The 15,929-nt window shown below is 38.8% G+C and overlaps 1 protein-coding gene across 1 annotated transcript in view; it reads left to right on the top strand.

Moving 5' to 3' along the window:
* Positions 1 to 7,481: 7,481 nt before the first annotated feature.
* The window catches only part of LOC139735957 (GTP-binding protein Rhes-like), a 58,617-nt gene continuing 50,169 nt past the window's right edge, over positions 7,482 to 15,929 (top strand). Inside the window, exon 1 of the mRNA XM_071646711.1 lies at positions 7,482 to 7,526. Coding sequence (XP_071502812.1) covers positions 7,502 to 7,526 — 25 coding nt within the window. The 5' untranslated portion in view covers positions 7,482 to 7,501. The remainder of the gene's footprint in view (positions 7,527 to 15,929) is intronic.

The raw sequence follows: 15,929 nt of genomic DNA, 5'->3' as shown, positions 1-15,929 counted from the left end.
TGACAAATCTGAAGTCATCTGACTCCTTTCATATTTGTCTGTTTGAAACAGAGCGTCCTCATATCACCAAGTTTGGAATGTTGTTGATTTGTTGAACATTAACGAGTAGAAAATATATATTCAAGTTAATGACATACGTGAAGAAAAGCATTCGTAAACAATGGTAAATCTGGCTCGGAATAAAAAAGGCATTTTTTAAAAGAAGGCTGTGCACATTAGAATGACCGATTGCCACTGTGGACTACAATCGTCATTGCATAGTCTCTCCTCTTCGTTTAATGAAAATTGTGGGGGATTTCAATTTGTAAATCATACATCATATCGCTATGAATATGAATTCATACTCATCGGTCTGGGAGGGAACGGGAAGGTTGTAGATCGTATACTTCTGTTAAGTTCTGTTAAGCTATATCTTTTCCACCAGTGCAGCCAAGAATGTAGTATGTGAAATTACGGATTGGTTGTGGTTGTAAACATTTTGTGTGTCATTTATGAAAATGTCGACAGAATGGATATGATAACATTCATAACGATGATACCAATGGTAATAATAACCAATTCAATGTGTGTGTGATTTTTTTTTTTTGCCTTTTCATAAGAAGTGATCGAAATAGAAGCTACTAGAATAACGGAGTCGGGAAACAAAAAGTCAACGACATTTTTCAGAGCAGACACACAATGATACACCACTTGTCACTCAAGTCATTACTCAGTGAATCTACTGGCAGCCCAATTTATTTCAAATAATGTTTTCTATCTTGTTTCAGGAAACTGTTAAGTTTATCGTGTCTGTCTGCATATATAAGTCATGAGCTAGAGGTCCTTTATCATTATTATTACAACTCTATTCATTATCGTCATCACTATGATTATAATTACTGTTGTTAGTATCTGTGTTAATAATGTCGTTATCTTCATCACTTTATCATTATTGTCATTAGATTCAGTAGTAGATGTAGCAGTAGTGGTAGAATAGTTCGCATCGTTTTCATTATCATTACAATGATTTTCATTATACCAACCACACGTGAACAAATGGCCATATAGACTTATACACCTGTTCCCTGCTTGGTTGACTGTGGGAGGAGCCTATACCAGAGCCGATTGGACATGTTATTGGTGGCCATTGGTGTTTACAAAATGATTGATAGATCACGACTTAACAGACCTTAAAATTTGGTACTATTCCAATCTTTTGTGTAGTCTCTCATACTGTTCATTCAAAGCACGTGACCATTTTCAGAAATGAAATAAAATGGAAGAATTGATCATAGTCTGTACTTGCGACCTGCTGGTTTGTCCATCTTGTAAATCGCATATTGAGATATTAAACACCAAAGCTAGCACACCTGTTAAAGTAAGTTAGAACCTATTCTACTAAGGATTCTTGTATCACAGGTGTGTGTTATGTCCAGTCACGATTACAACATACCGAACTATTTGCCTAAACCTACTTTCTGCCTTAATCTCACAACTCTTGCTTTAAAAAAAACAAACAAACAATGCCGTTTGATCTTTTTTGAAAAAAAAACAACAACCTTAAGCTCAAGCTATTTCCCCAGATTTACATTGTAAATGGCAAATATAACACACTGCAAGTCATTTACTGTTAGCTGACTGATGATTGAATATATAGATTTGCCTGTATCATCTAAACTGGTAAACAATGTATGAACAAACACGTATCTACACACACACCTTCACACACACACACACACACACACACACACACACACACACACACACAACAAATCCAAACACACAAATACGCACACTCATATGTCGTAACTGTCAATCAACGCTTCTTCTAGCATGGGTATCTAGGGTCAAGATAGTGTAAGTGACAATAGAGTGTCATGTAAAGTAAATAAAAAAAAAGTAAGAATGCTCGTGGGGAAACGGATGTTTACATCCTGCTTTGGTTTCAATATTGCTCGAATCCACTTCGCCTTATTCTCTATCCAGAACAAGGAGACTAGATAACAGGGGAGGGGTTGCTAGAGACCAGATTTCCGTAAGGGGTAACAGAGCTGTGGGCTTTTTAATCAATAGCTCGTTCTTGACATGAAATTATGTATTCATGGCAGAGCGAGAGAGGACAAACCCTCGATCCATACCTCTAAGGGGAAGCCGTGTCAATTTGACTGTGGTCGATAGTCAGCTCAGATGGCTCGATTGTTAGTGAGCAGGTAAACCCACGGTCAATAAAGTTATATTAATAGGTCCCGAAGTGGGAGCGTACGCGTTGATCGTCTGCCTGTCCTCTGAAAATGGCGGCAAATCATCTATCGCACCTCTAATGACGGATGCCCTCTCCCAGTCATCAGCCACGGTGCCGGGCTTGGGGTAGATTTTCAGCCAGAGATGAGGGGTCCTGATATGACACTGACCTACCTTTGCAAGAAGCACATGAAACAAAATCGACAACAGCAGAAGCAGCACCAACAGTGATAGCAACAAAAGCAAGAGCAACAACAGCAACACTGAATATCGATAGCATAGGACGATCGCCGGTGGCGTAGGTATCACCTTTAAGTGGTGAGATGAGATTACCAGAGTACCTAGGGGCCATCACCGTGACGCCATGTCATGTGACCAGCTGTGCCTAAAAATACAAATAACGATTTTAGTAAATGGAGAGGTTTTTGCTCTCCAGTTATCCCATACGTCCATCATCCTGATTTCTAGAGCGCGGGGGATCGCTGTCACAAAGTGGATTGTGCTTTTATCGCCTTCCGTTTCTCTATGTTCCTTCGTCTCCAACATTTGGCACATTATTTTCTTGTAGTGTGAGTAGGAAGATCGTAGCAAGATGACTAGTGCTCAAGGTGAAGATATGTAAGAAATAGAGCGTGAGGTAAGCTAACCTATTTGAACTCGTCATCTACACTGATTACACGAGTTGAAGTGAACAGGGCCTAAAAGCATGATGTTATCTCGGTGTCGCACTCCTCCCAGGTCTTTTCAACTAGCTGTGACAAAATGGCCGAATTGATGCGACACTCAAACCTGGTTGATACTCCATCGATCAAGCCTTCCTTGAGGCAGCACGGTAAAGTGGTCTAGGTGCTTGACAGGATTTAAGAATACTTAGTCTGTGGACACCAATTTGTTTACAGGTCTGGCGCGGTGACATACGACACTTCTCTACACCTCAGACCTACGTCTATGAAGCGGCTAGCGTCGAAGTGCTCTCGTTTGTTGCAGCCACATTATTTTAGACCTGGTAATCTCAAACGTTGCATTTACTTCCAGTAAGCTCAGCCATTTCAAAAAAAAACAAAAGCTATGACAAACGTTTGAAAAATGTAACTCTGCAAGATTCAGTCGTAATCATGATTTACAGTGTTAAAATCCTGGTATGACAAATCATATTTGTTTCGAGTGTATACAAAGTAAGATAAGATGCAAATAATCCTGCAGCTTCTGCATTTTCACACAACTATTAGTCATGATGTCACTTTGAAAGGGAGACATGATAAAAAGGAGACAAAACAAACAGAAATGATCTGACAGCGACTGGAAAGTTAATGATGTCTGGCTTCAAGTAATACTGTAAGCGTGAGAACAAATTCAATTTCAATTTATTTCATTTTCTCAGAACAAAACATAATTCCTTCTCAGTTAGTTTCCTTCTCGAGAAGACGTTTCATCACTGATTTTAAACGAGAAATCTCCACGGATGAGAAATTTATCTTGAACGGAAAACTGTGATTGGACGCAGCAGACATATGGCAGTCCTTTAAGAAGTTGTGAAATAATGCTTCGCAGCATCTTCAAAAGGACGGGGCGTCCCCTCTCATGGCGTCTATTTGGCAGTTGACGCAATGAAGCATTCGTCGTTGCGTAGCCATTAACTACATGTACCAATTAACTACCAGTACAGTCACTGAAAAAATAATATGAGATTCTTTTCACAAATTTTAATACTGATATAAAGTCTTTTACAATGAAAGGCGTATTTAGGGTAAAAACAACAATGGACGATATTGCTCTGCAGACTCGTGGAAAGTATCTTTTTTTCTTTTTCTGTTTTTTTTTTTTTTAGAAATGTGTAAACGCTTACATTTGCTGCTATGGCAACTTAAAAGATGCCCGTAAAATACCAAATTGATTATTGATATTCAATAATTCAGAGTGTAAGTCTTCTATCCGTCTGATCCACTAGAAGTCTATTTGTGATTTCTTTTTGTTTTTGTCATTTACTGCTCCAATTCCAGAGAGCGTTTTTAGACCAGTATAGATGTGCCATAATATCATCCAATGTTTTCGTGCTTTTAATACAGCACAGGAGAGCGATTACCCAACTCACTAAGATCCTTCCTTCCTTTCTCTTTCAAGAAATATTTGAAATATACTAATAAAGGATAACATTCTCGATTCGCCCTATATAGAGCTGTGCACCATTGTGCAAACAGCTGCCTCTTGGTGGTAAGATCACTCGTAACATTCATCCAAACGCGCCCATCGAACCTCTTGGAGTAAATTATTGATGTAATTTATCGGCATATAGTTCGCGACGTGCCAGAACTGATCATGCGAAGATCCATTCCGCATGACGACTAAAGAGAATTATGAAAGTATAAACCCCTAGAGGTAGGGCGATCATTAAGTTACTAGATGATAGTCTTATATAGGGGAACAGCAAGATAGTTCCTTAAACCCATCATTTTCTGAATTTCAAGAAGTGCATTAAAGTTACATATGTGGTTTTCAGACTCTTGAGTGGTTGGTATCATTGCATGAGAGTCGTCGCCATTTGATAGGCTTCATAGGAGCATATCGAAATTGCCTTTTCTCTCTTGATTCTTGAGTGCGGTCCACACTCGGTACATTCGCATCGGTTTATGAGAACATGAGAGGGTAATTGTAGAGATTGCGTCGCATGGTATGCACACCGAGAGCCGTCTGTAACGAAGTATGCAATGATCCGAGTTCTCAGCGGGCTTTGCAGGCCACATCCCCTCCGGTTTTCTCTTCCCTCGTCGCGTTTAAACAAATTGCGGCGGTCCGCTTCTTTCCCCGCGCTTTATATATTTACCCTGACGTTGGGTTGCGAGAGGACCTATTAAGGTGAGTGTATAGACACACTGGAGAGGCAGACCGTGAACCCATCCAACATTTCCTTTGCGCTGAGACTCCAGAGTGCGTTCACGTCTCCCTTAGAGAACCTTTCACATTTCATCCGAGTGCGGCGTCTAGCAAAAATCGAAATTGACGTCATGTCATGTCTGAAATGCATAGATGCCGACTGCTCGCTTGAAGAAAAGTGTCCTTGCGTTTCTTTCTCAAATGAAAAGGATCGGACCGAAGTAGACGTCTGGTTGCGACTTGTCCTGTCTCGTTTAAATCGCATCTAATAGATAGTATATTGGGCTAAAGGTGTGTTACCTTACCTCAGCGTCGGTTACAATTACCCCTAGGCAGTCATTTGATCCAGTTCTATCACAAATCATCAACTCGCGAAGGCATTCAAGCATACAGAGCTGAATTTTAGGCGTTTACAAACTGCGTTCGCTACTCCTACCCTTTCCTGTCCATTTCAAGCTAAAGGCATGAGCTAATTTGCATATAAAAGCTCATTTGCATGATCTATCTGTGTGTAATTATTTCTGGCTATCGCTTAATGCATCAATAACGGTGTAAATCACATATTTCGTAGAACTGGAAGAACGACTCGATTTCATTCTAAGAATCACAGTATAGTTTTCGGCATAAAGTGGAAGATGGATTCATACTGCATGTATGAACTTCAAGATTACTTTCATGAGCTGTATGCTACCGAGAAATAATCATGATTGTAGTTAGCAATGTGAACGATATTTCCTAGAAAGGTCGTGTGTCGAAGACGAAACGATGGATTTAAAATGAATTGAAAATGAAAAGAAAATTATATTAAAACAAACTAAGAGATAGCTCGTTATACTGTCCGCATTACTGTATAATTGCAAGGAAGCTCTTTTTCAATTATACGTAATTCCATATTTGATATGTTGCCGCAGCAACATATTACGTGCGGTTATTCGTAATACTTTCATTATTCTCTGATAACTCTCATGTTATAGAACACTATTATACCGTCTACATCATATTCAAAATGATAAGATACCTTGACCATTTTCAGCTAATTTCTTTTGGTATATCTATTCAAAACACAATTACGCGAATGAAGGTTTTATTGATTATTTCAAGTGATGATCACAACAGTCAATTACACCTGTCGAATTATTCATATATGCAGTGGTACAGCTGATTGAGACAATGCTACTAGAGGCACACGATCGTAAGATGATTCAATTATGTTGGGGCATACGGATTAGGGTATTCCATGGATTGTAGATCGAACGTTAAACCTGCCTTTGCCCTCAGTAAACACACACAAGATAAATAATGTATAGGTTACAATCCCAGTGAGTGTTCGATTTGTGTCATGAAAATGCGTGATTTACCTTTTTTACCTATTGTAATATTGTTTCATTACTCTAACTATTCTAAACTTTATCACCGAGATAGCGAAGTTTACGTAATGAGGTTTGCTCCCCGAAATTCCCTAGACTTTGCTCATGAGCAACCAATGAAAGTTCCGGTACAGGTAATAGAGTATGTACGAGGGCATTCCGCACATTGTTTGTAAGAGTACTGGAGTACCATTACTATGTGTAATGATAAAGATAACAGTGATAAATTATATAGACGGTAACACTAGTGAAAGAAGTAAATATCATACACACACATACATACATACATACATACGTACATACATACATTCATAGACAGATAAATGGATATCATAAACATAATGCCTTATGTCACCTTAGCAAACATGCTTAAAAAACCCACACAAACATAAACGCCCAGCTGCGCCTACTGGGGACCCGCCAACACCCATTAGTCTCGCAACGAAGGGCGTTGGAAAATATTTTGTTCATAGGACATTCTTTGCAGCGTCATCAGGTCAAGGGGTCGGAGTATGTTACTTTCTTATCGAAAGGGCATGCGTTCGTGATCCACAGAATGACGAAGCGTCTATACAACTTTAATACGCAGTTTGTGTATGTTTAAGCGGTTGTTCAAACTTGACATGATTCAATCATAACATCAACACGGTAACCTTGTTCCTTTGAACTCTCATCAGTGCTACTAACGTTTTCTCTTTCGGTTTACAGGTCGAAACTTATTTAAGATCAACCCTGACCAGTAGAGACTTGCCGAATAACGGAATAACACGGAATATTATACCATCATGGAGCAGACGATAGTGATGAGCACGAGCATTCTGGAGTCGGAGCTGAATACTCCCGCCAAAAACTGCTACCGACTCGTCATTCTTGGCTCGTCCAAAGTGGGCAAGACGTCGATCGTCAGGCGATTCCTGTCGGGAGAGTTCGTGGAACAATACACGCCGACCATCGAGGATTTCCACCGGAAAATCTACAAGATTCGCGGAGAAGTGTATCGACTGGATATACTAGACACATCGGGCAATAACCCGTTTCCCGCCATGAATCGCCTATCGATACTGACAGGTGAGTAACAATCAAGATTTTGGTTTTGGTTTTGGTTTTGGTTTGGTTTATTTCTGCATTCAAGCAAATGCAAACTCAACACTAATTCCAAATATACAAGTTCAATGTAATGATTAATCGTATAACAAAATATTACAAAAGTAGATAAACACAGTCAATAATGTTGTACAATAAACATAATCATTATCCAAAATATTTAACTAGGATGAGAATGTAATAAATATTTTTCCAATAAGTGAGAGAGTTAACGAAACGCAGTAGACCACCAACAGTTAGGCTGAAATTGGATAGGGCCTCATCATTGTCATGGTTAGTTGATAATGAATCACGTACACTGGAACAATGGGAGAGTTTTGTTTATTTAGTGTACTTTATCTCTTCATGTTTGCTAGTCAGGCAGGATAGCTCACCTGTTGTGTATTCCTCATCGGTATCTTTAGAGGTGCCATCCTTTAACGCTGTCACTGCTATTTACAACTTGTTTCTACACAATGCCAAAGACGTTTTCTTGTGGCGGTCCTAATGCACAGGGTTAATAACTTGTGGTTGGTATGCGGCAGATGATGCTCGTTACTGCAGAATGAAACGTCATCCTATTTCTTAGGGAAAATATCGCATCTTCGGATCATGCAGATAGGCTTTTGGTCGTAAGACATTGGCCGGCGGAACGAAATGCTTTCTGTACTTAAGCTACAATCTAAGATTCTCGAGTCACTCAAATGATATTGAAGAAAGGAATAAAAATCTTTCATTGGTTGTTCATTTTCTGAATAATTTGACTCCACTTTTCCTTGGAGAACATAACTAATAAAACCGGTATACACGGGTTAAAATGCTGGGCCTGTGACATCCAAACGAATTGTGACTTTAATGACTGAAACCTTCTCCGATTCTCTGCAACCCCCTACCACGTGACTCACTCGAAGACGACAGCCCTGAGACGACGTCACCGGGTTTGATTTTGCCACTTTTCAAGTTTGCTAACGAAGGTCGTGAAATTCACCCTCACCCCGCCCCCAGTACGCACTTTAGGCTCCCCTCAAAGTAGAAATAAAAGGAAAAAAGGCCGTTAAACGGAAAAAATACCCAACGACATACCTTTAAGCCCTGTTTGAACAAAAAACACCCTCACAAACCCAATGAGACACGATTTTTCCAGAAGTTTCGACCATGGGGGAAGGAGAAGGGGTACCCTCTGGACCTCCTCCCATTAATCATTCAAAACGGTCAGGTAAGTGTGCCTTAGAGGCAACTTAAATTTTCAGATGTGCCCCACCTCTCCCTCCGCTCCCCTGAAGACACTGTGTCTATCGAGTTCATGCAGAAGGGGTCACCATGCATGTATTATACTTATGGATTACCAATTTTGTTGGGGAACTGAGAGATACCGTGGAGAATATTGTGGATCCTTTCACAGGTGCATGTGAGTTCGATTTCCAGCAGGTGCATTTATCCCTGGACAAGGTGTGCTCACCCATTACATGGTGTCTCTCGACGCAGCAGACAATGCTGCTGCTCAAGAAGAGCAGTGATATCGCTGATTGCCCTCTATATCAATTAGATAAATGATATGAACAAGACCACAATCGTTTTCAAAGAAAGATAATAACAATGATAATTGCAATAATGATAACAATAAGAGTAATTGTTAATATCATTAGTATATTATTATCATTTATCATAACTAGTATCATTATATTATCATTACTACTACTACTACTACTACTGCTACTATTATATTACTATTACTATTACTATTACTATTACTTTCATTATTATTAATACTATCTTCATTGCTACTGTCAATATTATCATTTCATCATCAACATCGTCGCCAGTGATATCATTGAATAGTGTGTCTATATACGGCTGGGTGTTTGGAGGGTAATGATATGCATTGAACTATTGTTCCGAATTGTCGCTTCAGACCCGCCAAAAAAGTGTACACAGTCACTTGTTCGTCGCTGGGTACATGCAATCATTCATGATGATAATTATCATCCATGCAAGCATCAATGTTGAGCAAATATTGGCAACTTTTGATCATTTGACATTTTAGGAAATTGGACACTCTCTATTGTAACTCGCCTGCACGAAGCCAAAATGAACCCCTGCAAAGGTAAAGTAAAGCAAAGTAATTTTGCTAAAAAGCTAGACATGGGTTATTTGTTTAAAAGATCAAACCACCCCAGTTTTCCGACACATGTTCACTTTGGTGTTTCGAATTGCCTAATCTCCCACACGTGTGCTACATGACTAATGCAGGGTCATTTTAATTTATCTTTTTATTTTTTTGTCTTCTGCGGAGAGAGTGTGCAATTATCAATAAATGTATTTGTTGTACCTGCGACAATAAAGCTTACAAAACGCTAACCTAGACACCTACACGGCACTGTAATACAAATATTTGTTCACTTTAATGAAGGAAACGTTCATCTCGAACCCACCAGGCATCATTAAAATCCATCTATAGACACACACGAATTCCACTAGGAGGATGGCGTGAAAAGAAGGGTGAGAACAGTAATATTCAATCCTCTAGGGAGAAGGGCTTTCATTCCGGGTGTCTCATAGCAGTCAAAGAAGCTTTCATATCACGTGACATTCGGCAAAAATGTGAAAACGAGACAAACATAGCGTGGAGACGGTCGTTGCCTGGGCTGATCCACTGGGAGTATAGCGTGTCATTCGCGCAATCAAAGACGTCAAGTTCGTGTTCGTTAGAACGAGACAATAGAACACCATAGTGGAACTAGTCTGGACTCCACACGCTCTCAGACCTCTAACCTGTTTCTATGGTCAAAAGCGTAGGTGCAAAGGACCATTCACGATGTCATACGCGTACATAATTATGCTTCCTCTCCTAAATAACCGTCTTAATATTAAAATCATATGTTTCCTATAGCTTAAAATCAATCTTCTAACACAAAGAACTTGATCTTGCAATTCCAGATGTTTAATGAAGTATGTCAACGCAAAACTTTCGGAATAAGTGGTACTCTGTTTCCTGGCAGCAGTCAATTTTAGAGTTCGTTCTGCTAATAATCCCGTCAGCCAAGTTTCGGTGTCTTTTTGTTCGTTTTAGTATGACAGGCGTTAAATGGTATCAGGTTGACACCAAAGGTATTTTAAGAGTCTAATATCTACAGACTAATGGAAATTGCCTGGGGAGCTCGAAGTTTAGAGAGGGCAAGAAAGGCTCTGTTACAAGAATTGTAGACTGTGAAGAGAATTGTGGAGACGAAGGGGATAAAAGACAAAACACACTACCAAAGCAACAATAAAGCTTTCCATAGAAATGGCTCTCTCTCGCTGTCACATCAAACCGTCTGAGTTGGCTGTCATTCAATATTTATCACTTATATGTCGATGATATTATTTCCGCACAATGTCGTGAATATTCCTTTCTCCGAAGTGACATAATCGGAAACAAACGTTGATAGGCTGAACTGAATTCTTGTCAGTCACCTGCTTTCACGCTCTTGGTTTTAAAAGAGCTATAAATTTCATTTGGAGAGATTATTAGAATGGATGAGGGAAGCAGAGTGAATGATTACCGGCATTATTGAGTCAAAATCGAATTAGGTTTCATAGGGATGCTGCATGGAGATGGTCAAATGCACTGAAGTCTCCCGGAATAGCACCTCTGAAATCATATATATATATATATATATATATATATATATATATATATATATATATATATATATTCAGTGTGAAAAGAAGAGCCAGGTGGACGTAGCTAGGTCAACGTGTCTGTTTATTGCCGCCGAGCTTTCGGTCCCAAACGGACCTTCATCAGGGCTGTAACGATACAAAAATGACTCACTCGTATGGCTACACTAATAAATATATATTCATATATGTATACTAATATAAATCTAACTGGCGTGAGTCTGTAATGACTGTGTAATCAATCAATCCGTAATTACAGCTGTATATAACATATTCCAATAATCATATACATAATCAATTGCATATTATTGAATACATTTCATATCACACTCGTGTTATTAATTGAGGTGAAGGTATATAACAAAAACACCAATTCAGTATCCTCATCTTATGTGTTGTGTGACAGACGACTGTAATAATATCAAACTAGACATTTTTATGTTGTCGACGATACTACAGCATGTGGCAGCATTGCAAGACGTAAGTGGCTGTATAATACAGTACAACAGCCACGCGTCGTCTTCTGGCTATCGTATAATGAGGTAAATAATACAGCCACTTACGTCTTGCAATGCTGCCACATGCTGTAGTATCGTCGACAACATAAAAATGTCTAGTTTGATATTATTACAGTCGTCTGTCACACAACACATAAGATGAGGATACTGAATTGGTGTTTTTGTTATATACCTTCACCTCAATTAATAACACGAGTGTGATATGAAATGTATTCAATAATATGCAATTGATTATGTATATGATTATTGGAATATGTTATATACAGCTGTAATTACGGATTGATTGATTACACAGTCATTACAGACTCACGCCAGTTAGATTTATATTAGTATACATATATGAATATATATTTATTAGTGTAGCCATACGAGTGAGTCATTTTTGTATCGTTACAGCCCTGATGAAGGTCCGTTTGGGACCGAAAGCTCGGCGGCAATAAACAGACACGTTGACCTAGCTACGTCCACCTGGCTCTTCTTTTCACACTGAATGCAAATAATGAAGGCCACAATTATGTATACGTATGATTTATGATTAATATGAATGATCTAAGATGTGACAACAGAATAAAAGTTATACGAGTTGGCGGCGTTGTGTTGCATAAGCTCCTTTAATGAGCTTTCGGCAATTCGGGCCTCGTCAGATCTAGATGCATTAATGCAAGTACATAAGTGATTGCACGTTTCAAGCAAATTTAACGGTATATACTGTATATATGATTATGTATCTAGCGCATTAAGTGTCATACTTATATAGGCATATAACCTCAATAGTATATTATCGGATCAGAGTGTGCATAAATCACATAATATTCGTAGGTCTGTATGTGTATAAATTCATTTCAATACATGAATGAATTATACACGCAAGGGTAACACGTGATGGTAACGATGATACTATTGTGGGTGTTGCCACCTCATACAAAGTTAAGATACCATACCTGCTGGCATTGTATAATATCGGCTAAAAGTCATTCCGATCGTCGAAAACGCAAACTCATAAGTATGTATATGGGTATACGTTATATACAAGAGGGAGCAAGTAAATATATATATATATATATATATATATATATATATATATATATATATGTACATGTTGGAATTTTCCACATGTTGGACTTCGAATGTTATCACAAGAAGAAGAAGAAGGACTCTAGAATACGCCATTTGTTGTTCCAACAAGAAGGTTTTTATTCACTAAATTTTATATATACATGCTAACATGTATGACTTGAGGTGCTTGTGTCTGAGGATTCTTCTGAGTGGATCCTCAGAGGAAGAGTATTGCAAAGAAATGGCTCTGCAGAACTAAAAGGTGTTTTTTTTTCGAAAAGTTGAGATATTCATGTAGCCTGTTAGTTATACTGTGCCTGTGTATGTGTGTGTGTGTGTGTGTGTATGTGTGTTTGTGTCTTCAATACTATTTGGGATGATTTATAATTGCTCAACAACGAATGTTAGTGGAATGCAGACCTCGTCGTGTAGGCAGCACCTTTTCATCTGCATTAGTTTCTGTACGTGTGCCCCCAGACGATAATGGCGTAAATATTGAGAGGCGCATGTTGTTAATTTTCGATACATGACAATGTCTTATGTGCAGTCATATTGAAAACATAATTGATTGATTTGTAGCGAGATGATTTTTTTGGTGTGTTGCCTATGACGCGCGTGTGTATTGAGCCCTAAAAGTCAACGACCAATAATTCGAAGTTGTTTAGCGCTTCCGTTCAGCGGCAATTCGCGCCGCTCAGGGTTACCGAGCTGGTTGATTATTCTCAGCGCTGTTAATGTACCATGACGTCAGAACTCTATCGATCAAGCCAACTGACTCATGTAAAGCGGGACACGAGGGAGGCGGTTCCATCGTACGTGGTCATCCCTGTTAATTGTGACAACAACAAAAAAAAAAACAGAAGACAACAACAACAACAACAGCAACCAGGCTTTCCCAAAGCAAAGCCAATATCTTTGCTAATTAGGAGCACTTCACCAGGGGCTGCTTTAGTGGATTACGCGTTCCTTTAAGGCTCCAAGCCGTATAATGTATCGGGGTATCCTACACTTGAAATCCACACGTCGTGTAATCGACGTGGTGGCCTGTACAGACATGTAATGGCACAGGACGTACCCATCCGTAGCACCTGTTCCGTATATATCCAATGGGTAATGATGTTAATGTTTTAAAGCAGGTTATTTCTGCTGTCCAATCATGACGTAACATATCACGTGTGTTCCTGCGTCTGCGATTCTCTGACCAATCAAAGCCGAAAGACAAAACTTTAACATCAAAAAGGGACTTAATATTTTTATTCACGAAAGGTAACATTACAAATCTTGTAATAAAACTTACATCTAAATGAACCACACACATTCCTTTATCACTGTTGCAAATAGGTGGCAAGTTTCCAAAATACAAAGTTTCTTGTTGAGACCATATTATTTTGTCACACAACATTCATTGGTCATGACCCCAAATTGTTGATTAGCGCAAGATGTCAGAAGATGTTCTCATACCAGTTTCATTAAATTTCAAGTCAATAATGTAGGCATTTGTCGAATGTAAAGGGAAGGGTACATCGTCTTTGGAGTACATATTGAAATGCTTGGCTCATCAAATTCATTCTGTTCCTACTTTTAGTTCTCCCTCTCGACTTGGCGTGAAAAATGTAAATCTCATCATCTTCCTTGTGCTCAGCCCTGAAACAAGAAGCGCATGGCCACTGAAACTGAAACTAAACTAGATGTGACGATGAGATGAGATGACCACATAAAAAAACAAGAAACGAACACAATGCATACTGTTTGTAAATCATTGAATAATAAAGCTAGCTAGCTAGCTAGCTAGATAGATAGATAGATAGATAGATAGATAGATAGATATAGAAAGATAGATAAGTACATGGATAGATAGATATGTAGACAGACAGATGGAAAGATAGATAGAGACAGACAGATAGAAAGAAAGAAAGAAAGATAGAAAGATAGATAGATAGATAGATAGATAGATAGATAGATAGATAGATATCGTCATCATATTTTGAGCCAGTTGGCTGGTGGCATACGGAAATCATTTGCTGAAAACAATGCGCTCTAATGACTTCACAGATGCGCAGATATTTGCGATGTAGCCATTTCTATTCATTCACCTTTCGAATGGTAACCAGAAGGACCAAATCATCTCATACCCTCTTAGATCTAGATCATTGAGAATGCGCGGTAAGAGTCTTTTGGCAGTGTCTACAATCCTCGTACTTAAACGTACAACCCATACAGTGATATCTAGAAATGACGTCACAGGTTTCCAAGCAAAATACTGGTATTAAGCTGAATGTTAGAAGCTTGAATTCTCTTTTAAGATGTTTATATTCAATACACACTTGATGTTTTGCAGACACTGAATGTTTGCTGTTTTGAAGCTTCACTGCGTGTGTGTTTCTTTGTTGCTTTTTTAGGTGGTCTCATGAAACGATATCTATGATTAATGCACAGCAAAGGAAATTCCATCACGGATGACATCCATATCATCATATATTATATACGCTAGGGCAAGAGTACGCTTCCCGATATGAAAACACAGACATTGCGATAAAATGCCAAACGTCCGTCAGGTTTGCCCGGGTTTGCTCTTTTAAACGATTACTGACAGCGAGTATCTCGCTCGACGATATCTTGGATGCATTTAGCCACGGGGCACACCTTTAAAAAACCCGAGCAGTGCATGTTGACACATTAATCCGATTCTTCAACTCTTTTTCGCTGACTGTCTGCCCTGCAGTTCTTCTCACTTCTTTTTGAAAGAGAAGACACGAACATCACAGAATTAAAGACGTCCAGACTATGTACAGAATAAATCTCTTCTTAATTCTCCCCTTTACCGACGCCCATCATAGCTGGTTGTTTACATTCAAATGCAAGAACTATTCTGCAGCGAAGGTTTATAAGATTAAGAGAACGAACGATATTTTGCTTTCAATGTTCATCGCCTTTCAACGCTCGACAGTAAAATACGACAAAAGAAAGAAAGAAGAAAGAGAACAAGAACAAGAACAAGAAGAAAAGAAGACGAAGAAGAATAGGACGAAGAGTAAAGAAGAAGCAGAAAAAACTAAAAAGAGAAAAAAGGGAGGAAAAGAAGACGAAGAAGAATAGGATGAAGAGAAAAGAATTTTCTATTGTGACTTGGCAAATGTGGGAAATTCAAACACTG

Source organism: Diadema antillarum, unplaced genomic scaffold (genome assembly GCF_040938485.1).
Source record: "Diadema antillarum isolate AM-2024a unplaced genomic scaffold, OU_Dant_1.0 seq00000615_RagTag, whole genome shotgun sequence".
Classification (NCBI taxonomy): domain Eukaryota; kingdom Metazoa; phylum Echinodermata; class Echinoidea; order Diadematoida; family Diadematidae; genus Diadema; species Diadema antillarum.
This window is presented reverse-complemented; position numbering and strand designations above follow the sequence as displayed.